Raw genomic sequence first — 19035 nt, 5'->3', positions numbered from 1 at the left:
TCTTGAACATTCTTTGTCTTTTGCCCACCCCTTTATCCCTAACTGATGGCCTTACCCTGTACATAGAGAGGAATCAGAAGGAACCAGAGTGTGTGGTACCTTCCCCAGCCTGATGAACCACACCACAGTCTGCACCCTCCTAGTCTGCCTTTTCTTTGGTTAAGATGCAAGAAAATGCCCCTGTCCTTGTTTAAAAAGCCAGCCTCTGGGGGCACCTGGGTGGCTCAGTTGGTTAAGCATCTGCCTTGGGCTCAGGTCATGATCCCGGGGTCCTGGGATTAAGCCCCACATCGGGCTCCCTGCTTCTCCCTCTCCCTGCAGCGCCCCCTGCTTGTGTGCTTTCTCTCTCTCTCTCTCTGTGTCAAATAAATAAAAATCTTAAAAAAAAAAAAAAAAAGCCAGCCTCTGTATGTGGGTCCTGGACCCCGTCTCTGACTTTCGTGAGGCCTTTGCTCCTCAAATTCCTCACCTCTTGTATTCTCTTGGTCCCCCTCTCTGCTCAGTTATTCCAAATGGCATGGAAACTACTGTAGTAACTTCCTGAACAAACAGCCCCTTGACCTCACATCTTCTCCAGCTAATTTCCTGTAGAGTGAACCTTCCATCATCCACTTCCTCTTGTCATTGTTTTTGGGTCCCTCCACCAGCCCTCTGAGCTGATAAGCAAAGGAGCACTTATCAAGGCTACCAAAAGACCCTCCGCATCTTGACAAAGCCGAAGGTTGATCTTCCAGTCAAGGCTGACTTGGCTTCTCAGTAGCATCTGATACGAGTGACCTCTCTCTGATCTTCACTGGAAGCCTGTCTTTCTTCCTCTCTCACTTGGGGCCTTCCTTCTCAGTCTCCTGTGTGGGCTCCTCCTCTTCCTCTATATCCCTCATCCTTACTCTACCCAGGGGATCTCCTCGGGCCCCTGGCTTCTAGTACTTTCCGTTGGTGGATGTTTCCTAAGCCCCCCTCAGCATAGGCCTCCCCTCCCAGCTTCAGAGTTGTATAACCTCTTGACTACTTGGCATCTCCACGTGGGTGTCCGATTGGCGCCTTGAACTTGACATGCCCTGAAAGAAAGGCTCCTGTGAATGACGCTGTCCAACTGCTGGAGGCCAGAATTTAGGTGTCATCCTCGATCTTTTCCACCCCGTATCTAATGCAGCAGGAAATCAGGTTGCCTCCCTCTCCAAGAAAGACTCCAGGTCTGATCACTTCTCACCGTCTGCACTGTCTTGCCCATCTGAAGCTTTGCAGCTTGTGGCTGTTCTCTCTGCCTCTTGCCCGCTCGTGCTCCACCCCTCCTCCCCTGGGCGGCCCGCGCGATCATTCTAAAGTATGAATTGGATTATGTTACTTCTCTCCTTCAAATTCTTTTTTTTTCCTTTTTCCCCTCTGCTCAAGTTTAACAGAAACCACAAAAGATCAAAACTGGTGTCTCCCTACTGGCTCTCTCACATCAGTTGATCTACCCCATAGCGCGGCTCAGGCCATTCTCTGCAGAGGAAGGAAGGCTGGCTGCCCCAGCCCCTGCAGGAGAGGCCTGTCCTGCCCCATACCACATCCGCACTGGATCTAAAGTCTTGTGTTTTCAGCATGACAGTATATGCACAAGAGATCTTGTTTTCCTGGCCGCCCACGGCAGCCTGGTCCTAAAACGGCCCAGTGCTCGCTTCTGCTTGGAGAATTATTCTTTGCTCTTCTGCGCGGCAGGCTTGATGGTATCATTACCAGGCTTCCAGCCAGCCGGGGGCCCTTTCCTAGGCTTCTCAGTAAACTGGAAGGCCCGAAGTAGTCTCAGAGTCTGACCCACAGAGCGGCCGACGGGGCGGGGGGGGGAGGGTCATCCTCAGTCATCTGCCAAAGGAAACTGTATCGTCAAGAGTAAAGAAGCACCTGAAGGAGGTGCCTTCAGCAGCTTTTAAGACTCTGCAGTCCTGAGTGAGGGTCCACGTGGGGTCTGATACAAGGGGAATGTTTATGGGTCCCAGTCCTCCTCGTTTCTTGGGTGTGTTGATCCATGCCAGGTGACAGAAATGAGAATCCACAGACAAACCAGCCAGTTGGCACTTGAGTTTCTTAAATTCTGAATCACTGACAGCAATGGTCTCCATGGGGCACACAATGCAGAAATCAAGAGGGGAGAAGAAGAACACAACGTATTTTCTTTTGTAGTCCGAGAGGCTGATGCCTTTGAACCGGACATCTAGCCTAATGGCTGTGGCTTCGAACTTGGGGGCAGGGTGCCCAATTTTGGCATTTCCTGAAGACATCTTGCTATTGGTACCTAACCACACTGGAGTGCCAGATCTCGCCCGGCCATCTCTCCCATCACGGCACCCCAAGCTGATAGGGCAGATCCCCGGGGGGATGAGGAAAAGGCAATGACCAGGATATGGGGGTGTTTCTCACCAGCTCTGAGACAGAACTCACCCAAGACCAGTCAGGAAGAAAATGCCTTAAAATTCTTGCCTGGCTTTTCCATCACGCCTAGAGGAAGCTTCTAAGACTATACTGTGGCCAGTGTTGGCTCAGCAAGGTTACGTGGCATGTCAGGACTGCTCGGTGATACAGCCAGAATCCAAACCCAGAGTTCCCCTATGGAACTTCCCACCAGAGTGGCACCCACAGCGCAAAGCTTAAGGAAGCCTCACTCTTAGGGATTGACTCTGTACGGGCCTGGCCCTGAGAGTTGGATCTTCCTTAAATATTGTGCTGTGGGCACCCTGCTTACCTCACCCCTGTCTCAGCCCTGCCACGCTCCCTGCCTGGGGGCTGAAACTCACCTGGTCCCATTCCCAGGCTAACCCCCTCCCCAGACTCAGAGCTCTGCATGCTGCCAGCTCTATTCTTTATTCCAGTGGCTCCCTCAAACGCCTCCCGCCCTGCTGGTAGCAAGTCTGAACTCCCCTGAACTCCTCTTCTAAAATCTCACGAATCTACTCAGGGCAACGGGGGCTAATCGTCTTTGGAAAGACCTGGAATCTGAGCAGCCCTTCCTGCTGTTGCTTGTGGCTGTCCCGTGGTGTCACGTGGAAGGCTGTCTGTGGCCCGCCTAACAAGATGCCTCCCCTGTGGGAAAGGGCCTTGGAGATCCCATCGCAGCAGGGCCACAGAGGCTCTTCGAGGGACAGTGGGTCTCTCTGGGGCCCACTTCTTTTGCCATCATCCCCAGCTGTGCAGGTTGGCCGCCTTGGGAGGGGCTGCCCGGTCTTGTGCTGATGTCAGCCTCCCCTCCCCACCATCCTGGTCCTTGGCCTAGACTCCCTTTCTTTTGAGTTTTCTATTTTTTTACTTGAAATGTAGTTGACACACAATGTTCCATTAGTTACAGGTGTACGGGGCCATGACTGGACAGGTCTATACGGTATGCGTTCTCACCGCGAATGTAGCTACCACCTGTCCCTGTAGAGTGTAGTACAACCCCGTTGACTCTGTTCCCCGTGCTTGTGCCCTTTATCATCGTGACTTACTTCTGCCGCGTGTAACTGGGAGCCTGTACCTCCCACTTTCCCTCGCCCATTTTGCCCATCTCCCCCCTCCTTCCCCTCTGGCAACCAACCACCAGTTCATTCTCTGTCTGTTTCTGCCTTTTGTTAATTTCTATAATCATTTGTTCTGTTTTTGAGATTCCGCATATGAGTGAAATCATACGGTATTTGTCTTTCTCTGTCTGATGTATTTCACTGAGCATAATACCCTGTAGGTCCGTTCATGGTGCTGCAAATGGCAAGATCTTTTTTCATGGCAGAATAGTATTCCACAGGGAGTTTAATTTCTGGAGCTTGGTTGCCCCTTCCAGACTTTCAACCTCAGTAAGGGCTGTGCCGGGTGTACCTACCGGGTCTCCCTGGGGACCCACCTCTAGGAGTTGCTGCCGGGTTTTGGTCCCTTTGCTCCAAGAAGGGTGGGAACTCCTCATCCATCCCCCTTTTCTGCAGTCATCAGCTTTGTACTTGTCAAGGGAGTATGACCTTGATGGAATCACAGAAGGTTCATAATCTGTTCCCCCAGGGAGAAGGGGCTGCTCAGCCCATATTTGCATAACCAAGAGGGCCGCAGAGGAGCCACGGGTATAGAAGGTCCACTTCTCTAGAAACGTTACCACTCCTCATTTCAGTTTAGGAAGCCAGAGCCCAGAGACCACAAGCACCTTCTCCAAAGCCACACAGCCTGTGACTGACCCTGCTCCCTTTTCCCTTCCCTTCTGCTCATGCTCTTGTGGATGGTGCCAAGGGCCTGTGGATGGATCCATATAGGCCTGCCCAGCACCGATCCCTCTGTTTCCTCTTTGTGAATCCTTAGGCGAAGTTGCGGGAGCTGGCGCGGCCAGCATCATGTCCACCCTGACCGAGAAGGCCGTAGTGAAGAAGGAACTGCTGTGTGATGTGGTTGGGAGAGACAAGTACCAGGTCAATAACAAACATGATGATAAGTACTCCCCACTGCCTCCCAGCAAAATCGTCCAGCGGGCAGAGGAGCTGGTGGGGCGGGAGCTGCCCTATTCGCTGCCCTGTGAGAACTGCGAACATTTCGTGAATGAGCTGCGCTACGGAGTCCGCCGCAGTGACCAGGTGCGTCCTCAGCCTCGTCCCCATCCCCAGGAGCCAGACCGTTCCGTCAGCCGGCGGGAGATGGGCATCGGGCATCTAGAAGGCAAATGGATGCCACGCTCGGGGTGGGGACGAGGGTGTGGAGACGGGCAGGTCGGCCCCGTGGGCCGGCGCAGCTGTGCACCATGACCCACCATGTGAGTCACCGCCCGGGAAGAATCCTGTGTTTTGGACAACACTCTTTGTCTTTTACCCACTTAAACTTTGCTCCAAGTGAAGAAAGCACATGAGAAGTTTCCTTTTCCCAAAACAATTCTGAGGCTTTAACGCAGAGAATAAACAGCTCATTTTCGGTGGTCTCGTAGAATTCCTGTTTAAAAAAAGATTAAAAAAAAAAAGATTTCTTAGCACTTCTAACGAGGGACAGCTTTCGTGTTTCATAATATTTTGCTTTATGACCTGTGCTGCCCACCTGTGGCCCTTTTGGGGTCAGAGCTCCGGTAATTCAGCTCACCCAGCAGCCGGCCCATGAGAAGTCAGCACGTCCCCCCGGTAAAATGTGCATTCTCAGGACTAACCAGGGCCCCTCTCTTGTGTTTGACTGTACTCTTTGCCTCCTCACCGAGCACACTCACAGCGAGCTGTTGTTGATTTCCTTGACAAAGTTCCTTTTGTACGAAGCCGCTGTCTCATGCATTCTCCCTCCATGAGGTTCTGTAAAGGGCACATTGTTCCTCCTCCATTATCTGCACCCCTGACAAATCATTAAGCAAGGAAAACGCTGGGAACAAGAGCTTTCATGTGGGTCTCCCCGGCCCCCAGCCAGAACCGCTGTGGCGGCCACAAAGCCACGCCTGATGACCTCTACTATGAAGGTTAAAGACTGACTCGAAGTCACATCTTGGGTCTGTAGCTTGGTCCAGACCTTGTCATCCTGGCCTCTGGCTGCTAGGAACCTCAGTTCTGGGTACTGTGTGATGTCAGTGACACTGGTGTGATTCCTGTCACCACACATAGCCACGTGGGGCCCACTTAGGGGCAGCGCCGAGATGTATTTATTTTTAGCCCATGAAGACCTCCAAATTCTTCTCTATAATGGTCATTAAGGGTTTGTGGCAGCCACATGCATACAATCTAGGTAAGTTCTGTGCTTAGGGGAGCAAGGGCAGTGCTGACCGTGTCAGGTAAGGGTGTTAGTTTTGCATACAAAGTTCATATTTTCATATTTTTTATTCCCAGGATTTGGGGTACATGGTCCTCACTGGACTTGTTGGCATAAAATAATGATTAAACATCTTTCTCTTTGCTTGTTCTTGATTTTGCTTAAATGCCTGGCTTGGCTCCTGGGTGAGATTTCTAGATCTATGTTGGTGACCCTCTTTCACGCCCTCGTGTGGGAAAAAGTACAGTTTTGCTGATTTGGGCCATCGTGCCTTCATTGGGGACAGTGGCCATGAGAGCAGACTCTCCGTTTGCATTGTCACGGGGTCTGGCGTCCCCAGAGCTACACCTGGGTAGTGCTGGAAATAGGAAGAGGCCGAACTTTCTCTCTGTTTCTTGCTGATCTGAACTGTTTCCACTGGGGTCTGTTCCCTTCAGTGTCGCTGCTGGACCTGATGAAACACGAAGGCGCTGGAAAGGGGGCTGTAAGGACATGGTGGCTCAGACCCTGGGAAGGAAGCAGAGGACAGGACCGCGGGACACACTGGCCTTGCAGACAGCCTGCAAATTAGGGCAACAGACTAAAGTGTTGGGATGTTTTCAGAGTCACCTGCTCATCTTCCTAAAACACCGTGGTCTTTGCCTCCCCTGTGGGATGGTTTCCTCATCATCTTCTTACCTTTCAAGTTTTTTTAGATGTGGCATTGGCATTTGAAGTTGGAGAGTACAAAAAGCTTTTGTATCAGCTTTCTGGGCTGACTAGGCAGGCTTCTATTTCTTTGTCCTTTGTTTTTTTTTTTGTTGTTGTTTGTTTGTTTGTTTGTTTTTTCCTGGAATAGTGTTTTAAAATTTAAGTTTTAGATTTTCAAAGTAATGCAAGCATATAAGTTGAAAAGATAACCAGTTCTCAAAAAACCCCTCTTTACTCCTCCCCATCTCACCAGGCACTCATTCTTTTCTCTTTTAGCTTGGCATTTACCTATTTCTGAATTTCTTTTTTTTTTTTTAAAGATTTTATTTATTTACTTGACAGAGAGATCACAAGCAGGCAGAGAGGCAGGCAGAGAGAGAGGAGGAAGCAGGCTCCCCGCTGAGCAGAGAGCCCAATGCGGGGCTCGATCCCAGGACCCTGAGATCATGACCTGAGCCGAAGGCAGCGGCTTAACCCACTGAGCCACCCAGGCGCCCGTTATTTCTGAATTTCTAAATAATATGTGTATACTACCAGCTTTTTTAAAAAAAGATTTTATTTATTTATTTGAGAGAAAGAGAGTGAGAACATAAGTGAGGGAGGGGGAGGGGGAGAGGGAGAAGCAGACTCCCTGCTGAGCAGGGAGCCCGACATAGGGCTCCATCCCAGGACCCTAGGATCGTGACCTGGGCTGTAGTCAGATGCTTAACCGACTGAACCACCCAGGCGCCCCACTACCATCATTTTATTCAAAAAATTTAGGGGCGCCTGGGTGGCTCAGTTGGTTGAGCCGCTGCCTTCGGCTCGGGTCATGATCTCAGAGTCCTGGAATCGAGCCCCGCATCGGGCTCTCTGCTCAGCAGGGAGCCTGCTTCCTCCTCTCTCTCTGCCTGCCTCTCTGCCTGCTTGTGATCTCTCTGTCAAATAAATGAATAAAATCTTTAAAAAAAAAAATTTAGATATGCTCTTTTGACCACTCCTTACGCTAAGTGAAGGTTAAATTGCTTAAACCATCATTCCCTCCCCTCCCCCAGTCACACTCGATTTTTATATCATACACTTTTTAAAGATTTTTAAAAGTTTACTTATTTTTAAAGATTTTTATTTATTCATTTGACAGACAGAGATCACAAGTAGGCAGAGAGGCAGGCAGAGAAAGAGAAGGGAGGCAGGCTCCCTGCCACGCAGAGAGCCCGATGCGGGGCTCGATCCCAGGACCCTGGGATCATGACCTGAGCCGAAGTCAGGGGCTTTAACTCACTAAGCCACCCAGGGGCCCCTAAAGATTTTTTTATTTGAGAGAGAGAGTGAGAGAGAGAGCTGGGGAAGAGGCAGAGGAAGGGAGAAGCAGACTCCCTGCTGAGCAGGGAGCCCGATGCGGGGCTCCATCCCAGGACCCTGGGATCATGGCCTGAGCCAAAGGCAGACGCTTAACCAACCAAGCTACCAGGAGCGCATATATTATACATTTTTATTAGGTTACTCACTACTCAGTGTTTTATGTTTATGTAAATTTTACTCACAGCCGAGTGTTGTGGTATATTATGAATTTCCTTTTGGGGCTGGGGAAGGGTTTCTTTCTTTCTTGAAGGTAATTAGTATCTCCTTACATTGCTTAGTTTTCCTTGTACCCGTTGTCCATTCTCAGTATGGTTTTCCACAAGGGAAATCCCGTCAAGTAATCTCTGAGTTCCAGGCTGTTCTCCTTGGACACATCCGTCCCTGAGATGGCCGTTCTGCTGTCCACGCTGGCTGGCTCTCGGCTAACTGCATGGCTGTACCCCAGGACTTCCCTTCTCCGTTGTTCTTCAGATTTCCTTTGCCTTTCTCTTGGATTGGTTTTCCTAGTTCCGTGATCTCTTCATTTCTCATTTCCTGTCTTTCTCTTAATTTAGGTAGACCACATCCCCCAGAAGTGGCTTTAGGTTGGAAAGACGGTACCTGGAATACAGGACCACAAGGCTCGTGAGTCACACCGCTCTCCCCTGGGCTGGTTACCGTATGAGCTTCCGATGGCTGCTGTTACAAGCGACCACAAACTTAGTGGCTAAAAACAACCCAGCGTGGGGCGCCTGGGTGGCTCAGTGGGTTAAAGCCTCTGCCTTCCGCTCAGGTCATGATCCCAGCGTCCTGGGATCGAGCCCCACATCGGGCTCTCTGCTCAGCAGGGAACCTGCTTCCTCCTCTCTCTCTCTCTGCCTGCCTCGCTGCCTACCTGTGATCTCTATCTGTCAAATAAATAAAATCTTAAAAAAAAAAAAAAAAAAACAACCCAGCGTGATTTTCTCACAGTCCTAGAGGTCAGAAGTCTGAAAATGGTTTCACGGGGCTAAAATCAAGGTGCCCCCAGGGCTCTGTTCTTTTCTGGAGGTTCTAGGGGATAATCTGTGTTTTTGCCTTTTCTGGCTTTTCTGGCCAGAAAAGGCAAAAACTTGAACTGGGAGGGGACAAGTGGCTTGTTGACTTTAAGTTTCACTTCGGGTGATACGGGTGGGTAGTTTGTTTGGGAATCCTTGATATTGGTATCTTTTCTTTCTTTCTTTTAAGTTTTATTTATTTATTTGAGTAATTGCTATACCCAAGGAAGGACTTAAACCCATGACCCCGAGATCAAGAATCACACACTCCCTTGACTGAGCCAGCCAGGTGCCCCAAGTAACTTTTGTTTCTACTTGGGCAGGTCAGATCCCCCAGGAAGGTTTTCCTGACTCTTCTGTGGTAGGTAGTGTTCTGGAAGCAGAGATGGGTAGGAGGGCCAAGAGTCTCACAATTAGCATTGTTTTTGACATGATGGCCACATCCTCACATGTGTTTCTCAGTTCCCAGGCCCCCAAGTCTTCTGTTTCACCCTCTGCAGGAGTCAACTTTCGAACTTCTGTTGTAGCTGGGTGGGTGGGTGGGGGTGGGGGCCCCAGGGACCCAGCTGAAGCTCTTTCTCTGTCCCGTTTCCAGAGCTGCCTGGTGTTGCCAGTAGCTGACTTTCCCCAAAGATCCCGTTATAATTAGGGTTGATCCTCAACTTTTCTCACTGCTGCCTTAGAATTTAGAGTTCTGTGGGTCCTTTTGAAATGACACCAAAAACAAATGCCTTACTTTACTCTTGGTCAGGTTTCTGGGGGAGTGAAATTTGACTTGGGACTTTTTACCCTGAAATCTACTCTTTTTTTTTTTTTTAAGATTTTATTTATTTATTTGACAGAGAGAGATCACAAGTAGAGAGACAGGCAGAGGCAGAGAGAGAGGAGGAAGCAGGCTCCCTGCTGAGCAGAGAGCCCGATGCGGGACTCGATCCCAGGACCCTGAGATCCCAGGACCCTGAGATCATGACCTGAGCCTTAAGGCAGAGCCTTAACCCACTGAGCCACCCAGGCACCCTCTACTCTTATTTTCACAACACTTCTTTTTCCTGGTATGAGCGATGCGGTCAGAAATACTAATAATGTGAGGTAGAGCCTCACTACTACTCCGAGTTGGGTCATTTCTTTGAGAACTTGTAAAGAGCACTCCTGTGCCTGGCAGAACCGGGTGTGGGGGAGGCAGCGAGGAACAAGACAAGTGACACATGAGAGATCCTTGCTCCCCGGGGGGCACAGGTGTGACATGGTAAGTCCTCGAGAGCCGTCCCTGCACCGCCTCCCACTGGCCACAAGGGCTGCCTGACGGCCGCCAGGAGCTCAGCCATCCCGCCTTCATCTCCTCGTCCTTTGCACAACCACCCTCTGGGGATTTAGGGGCTTAAAATACCCACAGAGTAGGTCGAGTTGGCCTTGGTTCCGTGCACAGCCCTGGCCAGCGGCCTCCACCCAGGGGTTCTTTCCTCATCCAGCCCTTTTCTCCCCATTTCCCTGCCAGTATGTGTTGACTCCTGAGTTGTCAGGTGGGCCAAGGGGCACGTGAGTCTCCTGGAACTGAGTGTTCTTGTTGAACGGGCAGCCCGTCCTCGGATCCCCGACAGAGTGTGACCTCCCCTCCTCTCTCTTGCAGGTCAGAGATGTCGTTGCGGCGGCCGGCATCGCAGGCGTGGGCTTGGCAGCCATGGGCCTCATTGGAGTCATGTTCTCAAGAAACAAGAGGCAAAAGCAATAAGTTGAAGGGCCTGACCCATCGGCGGGGACGTCATCCACTGAGCGGGTCTGGTTGTGCCAGAGGTTTTGAAGTTGGGTTTGTGGGTTTCGTTCTGTTTTAGAGTGAGGCTTATTTTTACAGAATAAAATAAAGCCCAGCAAGGGAGCACTTTACTGGAGAAAACGCAGCAGGAACTGGCTGGCGTCAAGTCTGTTGGGGGCGCAGCGAGACTCGGGGCCTGGCCACGCCAGCGGGCGCCCTGGGCCTTGGGCGCTCTTCTCTCCCTTTGTCTCTGTGGCTGTGTCCTTTGTCTTGCAGGAGTCAGCCCAGCTCTGGCTCTTTCAGGTCTGGGGTAATTCTGGTAATTCTGGTTGTGGGGAGACAGGGGAGCAGCAAGGGAGACCCACAGCCCTGACTGATGGGCCAGAACAGGACCCATCAGACAGCTAGGACCCTCGGCCTGGAACTAGAGCCAGCTCGGCTTCTCGGACTCTGTAGCTGGATCTGTGGGTGTTTGGCGGAGTCAAAACCAAACCAAAGCCAACATCTGCCATGAGGAAGTCAGTAGAAGCTCTTACTGATCTTGTGAAATCTTCTCCTATCTCCCTCTGCTCTCTCTGCTCTCCACACCTTTCCTCGGCCTCGTCGCTCCCACTCCCAGCCCTCCTGCTTCCTCTCCACTTGGGCTAGCTTGTGGACCCCCAAGTCTGGGACCCCACACCCCTCCTGCGACCCCCCTTCCCGTGTCCCCTCAGCTCCACACTCCCCTCAGCCAGTCAGCTCTGCCCCGTGGGCGGGTCCCATGGTGCACGGTTACCTCAGACCTTCCCGCCATGGCTGCCCCCATGACTGACCTCCTTGCTGTGCAGCCCTCTCGGGAGGGTTGGGGATGAGGCAAGACCTTTCTTGCTGGTCCCTTGAGTTCTGCTGGTATAGCTCGCTGGACGTGGCCGATGGTCAAAGGGGCCATTTCTCTGAGGAGACTTGCATGTCTCAGAAATTCTTCTGAATTTCTTCCTCAGAAATTCTCTGCTGGGGCCAGCTGGCCTTCCCTCCACAGGGCAAGGCTTCTCCAACTGGTTGCAAATGTTCCCTCTGTCTGCCCTGGTTGTCTGGAGACCTGTGGGAAGCCCGGACAGGACTTACACATGGCTTCATGCCAGCCCCCTCCTGCTTAGCCCCAATTTGGTCCAGGATAAACGCATGCCCATCCGCGTCCCAGGGTTGATAGAAGAATAATTTTCTCCCGGTGCAGTTTTCTTTCTTTTTTGTCTCAGCTCTGTTCATCTCCTACCAGTTCTCAAGCTCCCAAAAGAAGGGGACACAGGTCAAACTCAAAGGGTGGGTCTCCTGAAGGCCTCTGTCTCATATGGCAGAAGGGGAGAAGAGGTAGAGCCATGTGGAGTGGAGAGCTCCAAGCTAATTATAGATAAGAAAAGGAATGAGGGGGAAAAAGCACAAGAAAACAAAACCAAGATACCCAGTTCAGTTGAAAATAAAAATTATGTACAAAAATGTGGGATATGTAGAAATAACCAAATAAGATGGAAAAACGAATTCCAAATATATTGGTTGGTAATCACTATATATATAAATGGACTACACTTGTCAAGTGAGAGATAAACATTTTACTCGGTTAGAAACTGGATTCAAGGAATATGGTTTATAGCAGATACACTTAAAGCATACAGATAAAAAGATTAAAATCTGGGGGCTTCTGGCTGGCTTCGTTGGCAGAGTATGTGACTCTTGATCTTGGGGTTGTGAGTTTGAGCCCCACATTGGGTGGGGAGATTACTTAAAAATAATAATAATAAAAAAACCCTTAAAATCTTAAAAAAAAAAACAAACCTAAAAAAAAAAGGTAAATTCAAAGCATGAACATTTTACATGACAACTGGTCTGTTGTCTTAAAGAAAAGTCATGCTGTGAAGGAGAAATACAGGGTGTGTGAAGGCTGTCTAGACTGAAAGGCATGTTGGGGACAAAACAACGAAATGTGAAAATCAACCGTGAAAGCAATTTGAGGCAATTGGGAAAATTCAAATGTGGACTGGGCCTTAAAGAATTTTAAAGAATTATTAATTTTATTAATTGATTTGATATTAGGCTTATGTAAACACGTGACCTAAATTAAAAAAAAATAGAGGCAGATAAAGCAAATATGACAAAACAGTAAAGTTTTTAGTCTAGGCAGTGGGTATGTAGGTGGTCATTGTACAGTCTTTCTAGTACTTTCTATATGTTAAGAAATTTACATAGTAAATCTTTAAAATATATCTGAAATTTGAACCTGAACATTTAAATAAAATAAGACCTTTGGATCTATTTTGGTGAATTATATAATAATTTTTAAAAATTAAAAAAGATATGCTAGAACTGAGGACACATACTAACTAAAAGCTGGCATAAGTGTATTGATATAAAAAATATAGGCTTTAAGGCAAAGATTGTTACTAGCCACAAAGGTCATTAAAAATTATGGCCTAATAAGAAATATGTTTGGTCTTTTCCTTGGTTCCTAGCCTGAGCTCCTTGGAATTTCCTGAGTATTTGGTGTTGGTCATCATGAACCCCCTTTGATCACACCTAAGTGTGTGCAAATGAGCCGACCTCAGGTGCAGGTGCTAGAGAGCCTTACAATGGGGTGGGTCATCAGAAAGACCAAGTCTTTAGAGGATTGGAACTTTGAACGTCCCCCTCAAATCCCACTGATCTCCACGAGAGGGAGTGAGTTTGACAATGAAGCCCCATAAGAACTCTTGAACAAGGAGACTTGATAAGCTGTTGGGTTGGTGAACCCATGAGCTGTAGGGAGAGTGGTGTGCCTGAGGAGGGCATGAAGGTGCCTTGCCTCCCTCTGCTCCCATGTCTTGCCCTATGCAGGTCTCCCATTTGTTTTTTCCTGGGTTTTACCCATTATAATAAACTGCTAAACATAAGTAAAGTGCCTTCTTAAGTTTTGTCAGCTGTTCCAGCAAGTCATTGAACCTAGTAGGGGTCGTGGGAACCCCGATTTATAACCCATGGTCAGAAGTATGGGACTTGTGAATGACACCTGAAGGTGGGAGGGGGACGGGGTGCAGTCTCGTGGCACTGAGGCCTTACTCCCAGGTGTCAGTGTCAAAATTGAAATGACTAGTTCAACACCCAGTTGGTGTCTGGAGAACCACAGGACTGGTTGTTGGTGTAGGAAAACACTCCAGGAGGTTCTGTGAAAGTCCCAACTCACTAGGAAGATGCAATGATTCTCGATTATTCATCTAATACAAATCTCAAAATAGATGCTGAGAATGTCGGCCTATTGCAAGGAGAAACTGACAAATCCTCCATTATAGTGGGAGATTGAAATACACCTCCATCAGGAACTGATAAATCGAGGAGATGTAAAAGTCAGTGAAGATATAGAATATTTCAAAAACTTACCACCAAGCTGATTTAATATATATGGCACTACATATATACATAGTACGATTGCAGCATACAGATTCCTTCTGACCATGCACAAAGGAACATTTATAAAAACAGGCCCTATCCGAGACCTTAAATCAAGTCTCAGCAAATGTCAAGGGACTGGTAACATAGAGAATGTCTTCTCTAATCATAATGCCATTAAATTATCAATTAAGAAATCAATTAATGCAATTAACAAATCAATAACAAAGTGATAGCTAGAAAACCCTTCTGCTCTGAGCAGTCTTAGAGCACATTGTTAGGTAAATTATGAGACAAAGATGGACACATAATGGAAATTAGATAATATTCAGAACTGAATGGTAGCAAAAATATTAGCCACGCAACTGAAGAGTTGCTTAGAAAAAAATCATAACACAAATCCTTAGATTAGGAAAGAGAAAAGTATGAATTAACAAGTTAGTCATTCAATTTAAGAAGATGGAAGACATACAGATGGCCAACATGAAAAAGCCCTCGACATCAGGAATCATCAGGGACATGCAAATCAGACCCACAATGACACCCCCCCCACCTGTTAGAATTGCTGGTATCAAAAAGAAAAGAAATAGCAGGTGTTGGTGAATATGTGCAGAAAAGGAAATCCTCATGCACTTTTGGTGGGGATACACATTGGTGCAGCCACGACAGAAAACAATAGGAAGATTCATCAAAAAATTAAAAATAAAACTACCATCTCCAGCAATTCCACTTTTGGGCATTTATCCAAAGGGAAAAAAAAAAAAAAACGGTAACTGAAAAAGACATATGCACCCCCGTGTTCATTGCAGCATTATTTACAATAGCCAAGGTATGGAAGCAACCTAAGCGTTCAGCAGGGGATGAATGGATAAAGAAGACATGGTATATATATTCGGAGGAATATTCATCAGCCATAAAAGGAAGGAAATCTTACTATTTCCAACAACAGGGGTAGACCTTGAGAGTACGATGCTAAGTGGAATCAGTCAGAGAAAGACACATACTGTATGACTTCACTGATATGTGCACTCTAAAACCAAACCAAACCCCAAATAAACCAAAAAACCAGGGTGATGGATACAGAGAGCAAAGTAGTTGGTTGCCAGAGGTCGTGCGGAACAGGCTAAATGGGTGAAGGGTGTGAAAAAGTACAAACTTTTAGCTATAACGTAAGTCCTGGGATGTAATGTACAGCATGCTGACCATGGTCAAAATATGACACTGTATATTTGAAAATTGCTAGAAGAGCAGGTCTTGAAAGTCTACATCAAGGGGAAAAAGCGGGGCGGGGGGGGGGGCGGTAGAAATTGCCAGGGTGACAGCTGTGCACCAGGATGAGAAGAGGCAGTCCAGGAGGAGACGAGGAGAGCGCCGTGCCCACGCGTGGTGCTTCCCCGGGGGGAAGTAAACCAGAGCCTGAAACAGAGCCTCTTCCTTCTGGACACATTAGTGATGAGCACAGAGAACCCTAAACTAACAAAGAAGATGATACAGGTAATTTATTACAAGAAACGCAATCATAGGGGCACTTGGGTGGCTCAGTCATTAAGCGTCTGCCTTCGGCTCAGGTCATGATCCCAGAGTACTGGGATCGAACCCCCTGTGGGGCTCCCTGCTCGGGGGGGGGGGGGGGGGGGGGCAGGAAGCCTGCTTCTCCCTCTCCCACTCCCCACCCCCGCTTGTGTTCCCTCTCTCGCTGTGTCTTTCTCTGTCAAATAAATAAATAAAATCTTAAAAAAAAAAAAGAAATGCAATCATAATTCACAAGAAACCTTAGGAAGAACATACAAATATACCCATAGAATAAGGCTACTGAATACTTTTTTAGCCAAAAATTGTGATCTAACTATTGGAAGAATGAGGGGAAGGAAGGTGTGAGTGAGGGCAGGAGAGTGTAAAGGTGCTAAACCCTAATTTTATACAAGAAGTTATTAATATTTCAATTGTAAGAATCCAGAAGGAGTAGTCTAAGTATGTTGTTGAAAAATTTAGAAGTAAATAGCAGAAGACACAGCCCAAAGACAAGCGATTGCCTCTGGAGAAAGGAAATAGGAGGTCAAAAGGGTGTTCTTTTTTATTATGAACATTCCAATACTACTGACTTTTAAACTGTATCTCTCTCTGTGTATTACTTTGTTAAAACAATAAAATGATGCCTGAGAAAAAATACCTAATACATGTAAAATACTATATATAAACAAAACAAAAACACACATACAAAACTACAAAATGCATGATTTCTCTGTAATTCTGAAATCCAAAAAGTTCTAAAAACCCAAGTTAGGTGGCAAACTCCTTTGAAGGAAAAACCTGTCTTGAAAGGACGTGAGGCTTCTTATAAGCTTTATTTATCCCATTTCATGAATCAGTCTTGCCTTTCCCTGCAGAAACAGTAAATGATTGGTCAGGAGGTATCACCTGAATGCCTATTCCTGTCCTCGATCTCACGCTTATACACAATTTAAATATTTTCCATCTAAAATCCAAAAAACTTTGAATTCCAAAACACATGTACTCTCAAAGGGTTTGCATAAGGCCTGTTGCCAAATGTTATATATTTCCTATTGGGATACCTACCTATTTACAAAGAAGAAGAACAGAAAGGATATATTCAAACCTGATATGTGGTTATCTCTGGGGACCAAAAAGGGGGACTTCAGTTTTATCCAAGGTGTCCCAATTTTTTGCAAGAACATCATTTCTAATTTCACAATGATTATGCTATGCTATTTAACTTTTTAAAAATACAGAAAAAAACGAGAGTGACAGATGTCCCATTACTAGTTGACAGAACTGAATTCAGCCTCGATGAAGAGGCTTAGAATGAAGGAGGATCTCCACCAGGACACGTTACTGGAAACAGGGTCTTCACAGAGGTAATCACATTAAGACGAGGTCATTAGGGTGAGCCCTAAGCCAACATGACTGGTGGCCTTATAAGAAAAAATCACACAGGGGTGCCTGGGTGGCTCAGTGGGTTAAATCCTCTGCCTTTGGTTTGGGTCATGATCTCAGGGTCCTGGGATCGAGACCCGTATCAGGCTCTCTGCTCAGCAGGGAGCCTGCTTCCTCCTCTCTCTCTGCCTGCCTCTCTGCCTACTTGTGATCTCTGTCAAATAAATTAAAAAAAAAAAAAAAAGAAAAGAAAAAGACACAGACACAGGGAGAAGAATGCAATGTAAAGACAAAGAGACACGCAGAGGGAAGGCAGAAGCAGAGACTGAAGGCCTACAGCGAAGGCCAAAGAATGCCAAGGACGGCCTGCAGACCAGCAGGAACCAGGAAGGTCAAGCACGAACTCTTCCCCACAGGCTCAGGAGGGTGCGGCCCCGTGGACAGCTTGAGTTCTGACGATCGGACTCTAGAACTGTGGGATTTTGTTACAGCAGCCCTCACACATCACCCGGGCCTACTCATGAGGACCTCTGACCGACTGATGACACGATCCATAAGGAACTACGTCACCTCAAACATGAGTGTGTCTAGGGCACAGGGTCCACTGACGCACACAGCTCGGTGTTCAAAAACGTGTGCGAAACGAAGGAGAATACAAAGAAGTGTCAGGTGAAAGGTGTCAAACTCAGGTTTTGCTGGAAATGTTTCAGGAACAACAGCTCCCAACCCCCAGAGCAGAACCACCAGTTATAAGCCAAAGTTGAGGAATTATTTTCTTTGCTTTTTAAAGGAATAGCAATTAGACCAAAGTTGAAGTAATCCCCATAATAGGTGACATCCTCATTCCTTTGGATGCTGATCTGTTTTCTCGAATGTCAGTGGGACCGATGAGATCCGAAAGCCATGTCAAGACTGGGAGAAGTTAAGATGGTGGAGGAGGAGGGGACCCTAAGTTCATCTGGTCCCTGAAATTCAGCTAGATATCAGATCATTCTGGACACCTGCAAAATCAGTCGGGGATCTGAGAAAAGAAATGTTGCAATCCTACAAATAGAAAAGTGACCACATTTTGCAAGGTAGGAGGTGCAGAGATTTGAATCCGGGCTGACATATTGGAGGGTAGGGCAAGGGGCAGTAGCCCACTCAGGGAAGCTACCACAAAGTCTTATAAGTGGCGGGGCACAAAATCAGAAATTTTCCAAAGTCTGCTCTGGTGAGGAATGTCCCTGGCTGAAAGGTGCCCAGGTGGCCAAGGAGCGTGGACTCCCAGGTGGGACAGCTTGGTCTCAGTATGCCCGGGGACACAGAAAGAATGGGGGTGCCCGAGTGCAGCAGAGTTCCTGACCATCGTTTGTAAACAGTGCCACCCCCCCCCCCCCCCGGGCCCTGCCAGCTTTGTGCTCCGGGTTACCATAAATCACCAACAGGGTCAGGGGACTACTTTCCCAGCAGGGGCCCAGCAAGCTGAAGAAACATGGGGAGACCCCCCTCCCTCCCCCTGGAGGAGTGGAGAGGTGTGCACAAGAGTCCTCAATGTTTGCAGACTCCAAGCTGGGTGGCGGGCCAGAGATAACAACGCTGAGTCAGAGGCTGGGTGAACACAGAGTGAGGAGGGAAACCATGGAGACAAGAGTGACTGCTTGTCTGTGAAGGTGCCCTGAAGAGTTGGGGGTGCCAGCATTCAGCCCTGGGGCTGGAAACCCCAGCGCTGCCTTTTTCAGCCCTCCATTGGTTCTGAAAGCCTAAAGGGAGCAGAGGAGCGCCACCTAGTGGATTCTGGAGCCACTTACACAGAGCCCAGTCCAATGACGAGGGAGGGCAAAGACCTGGGAAAGACACCTGAGAATCATTGTAACAGGGTCCTCCCCCAGAGGACCAGCAGGAATATCCCTCAAACATGAAGTTTACCTATCATAGAGAACTGCAAAGTTTCAGCTCTTGGGGAAAACAACACTCATGGTTTAAAAAATTTTTTTTTTAATTTTTTAGTCCTTAAGTATTATTTTTTCCAGCTATTTTCTTATTTTTTCCAATTCTTTTTTATTCTTAAATTTTTAGCACATATATATATTTACTATGTCTATATTATTTTTGGCTTCCTTTCATTGTATTTTATTTCAGTTTTGGATATATCTAAGTCTTTCTTTCTTTCCTATTTCAGCATCTAGTTTCTTTTAACACGAAAGAGGAAAACTCACCCGTGATCAGTTTTTTGTTTTGTTTCTTGTTTGATTTTTTTTCTTAGTT

The 19035-nt window shown here is 47.6% G+C and overlaps 1 protein-coding gene across 5 annotated transcripts in view; it reads left to right on the top strand.

The window, feature by feature from the left end:
- The window catches only part of LOC125078193 (phospholipase A and acyltransferase 3), a 29069-nt gene extending 18424 nt beyond the window's left edge, over positions 1-10645 (top strand). For all 5 annotated transcript variants that reach the window (XM_047690376.1, XM_047690378.1, XM_047690379.1 and 2 more), the window contains exons 4-5: positions 4294-4562; positions 10378-10645. In XM_047690376.1, the coding sequence (XP_047546332.1) occupies positions 4294-4562; positions 10378-10479 (371 nt within the window). In that variant the 3' untranslated portion in view covers positions 10480-10645. The remainder of the gene's footprint in view (positions 1-4293; positions 4563-10377) is intronic.
- Positions 10646-19035: the final 8390 nt, after the last annotated feature.

Source organism: Lutra lutra, chromosome 10 (genome assembly GCF_902655055.1).
Source record: "Lutra lutra chromosome 10, mLutLut1.2, whole genome shotgun sequence".
NCBI lineage: Eukaryota > Metazoa > Chordata > Mammalia > Carnivora > Mustelidae > Lutra > Lutra lutra.
This window is presented reverse-complemented; position numbering and strand designations above follow the sequence as displayed.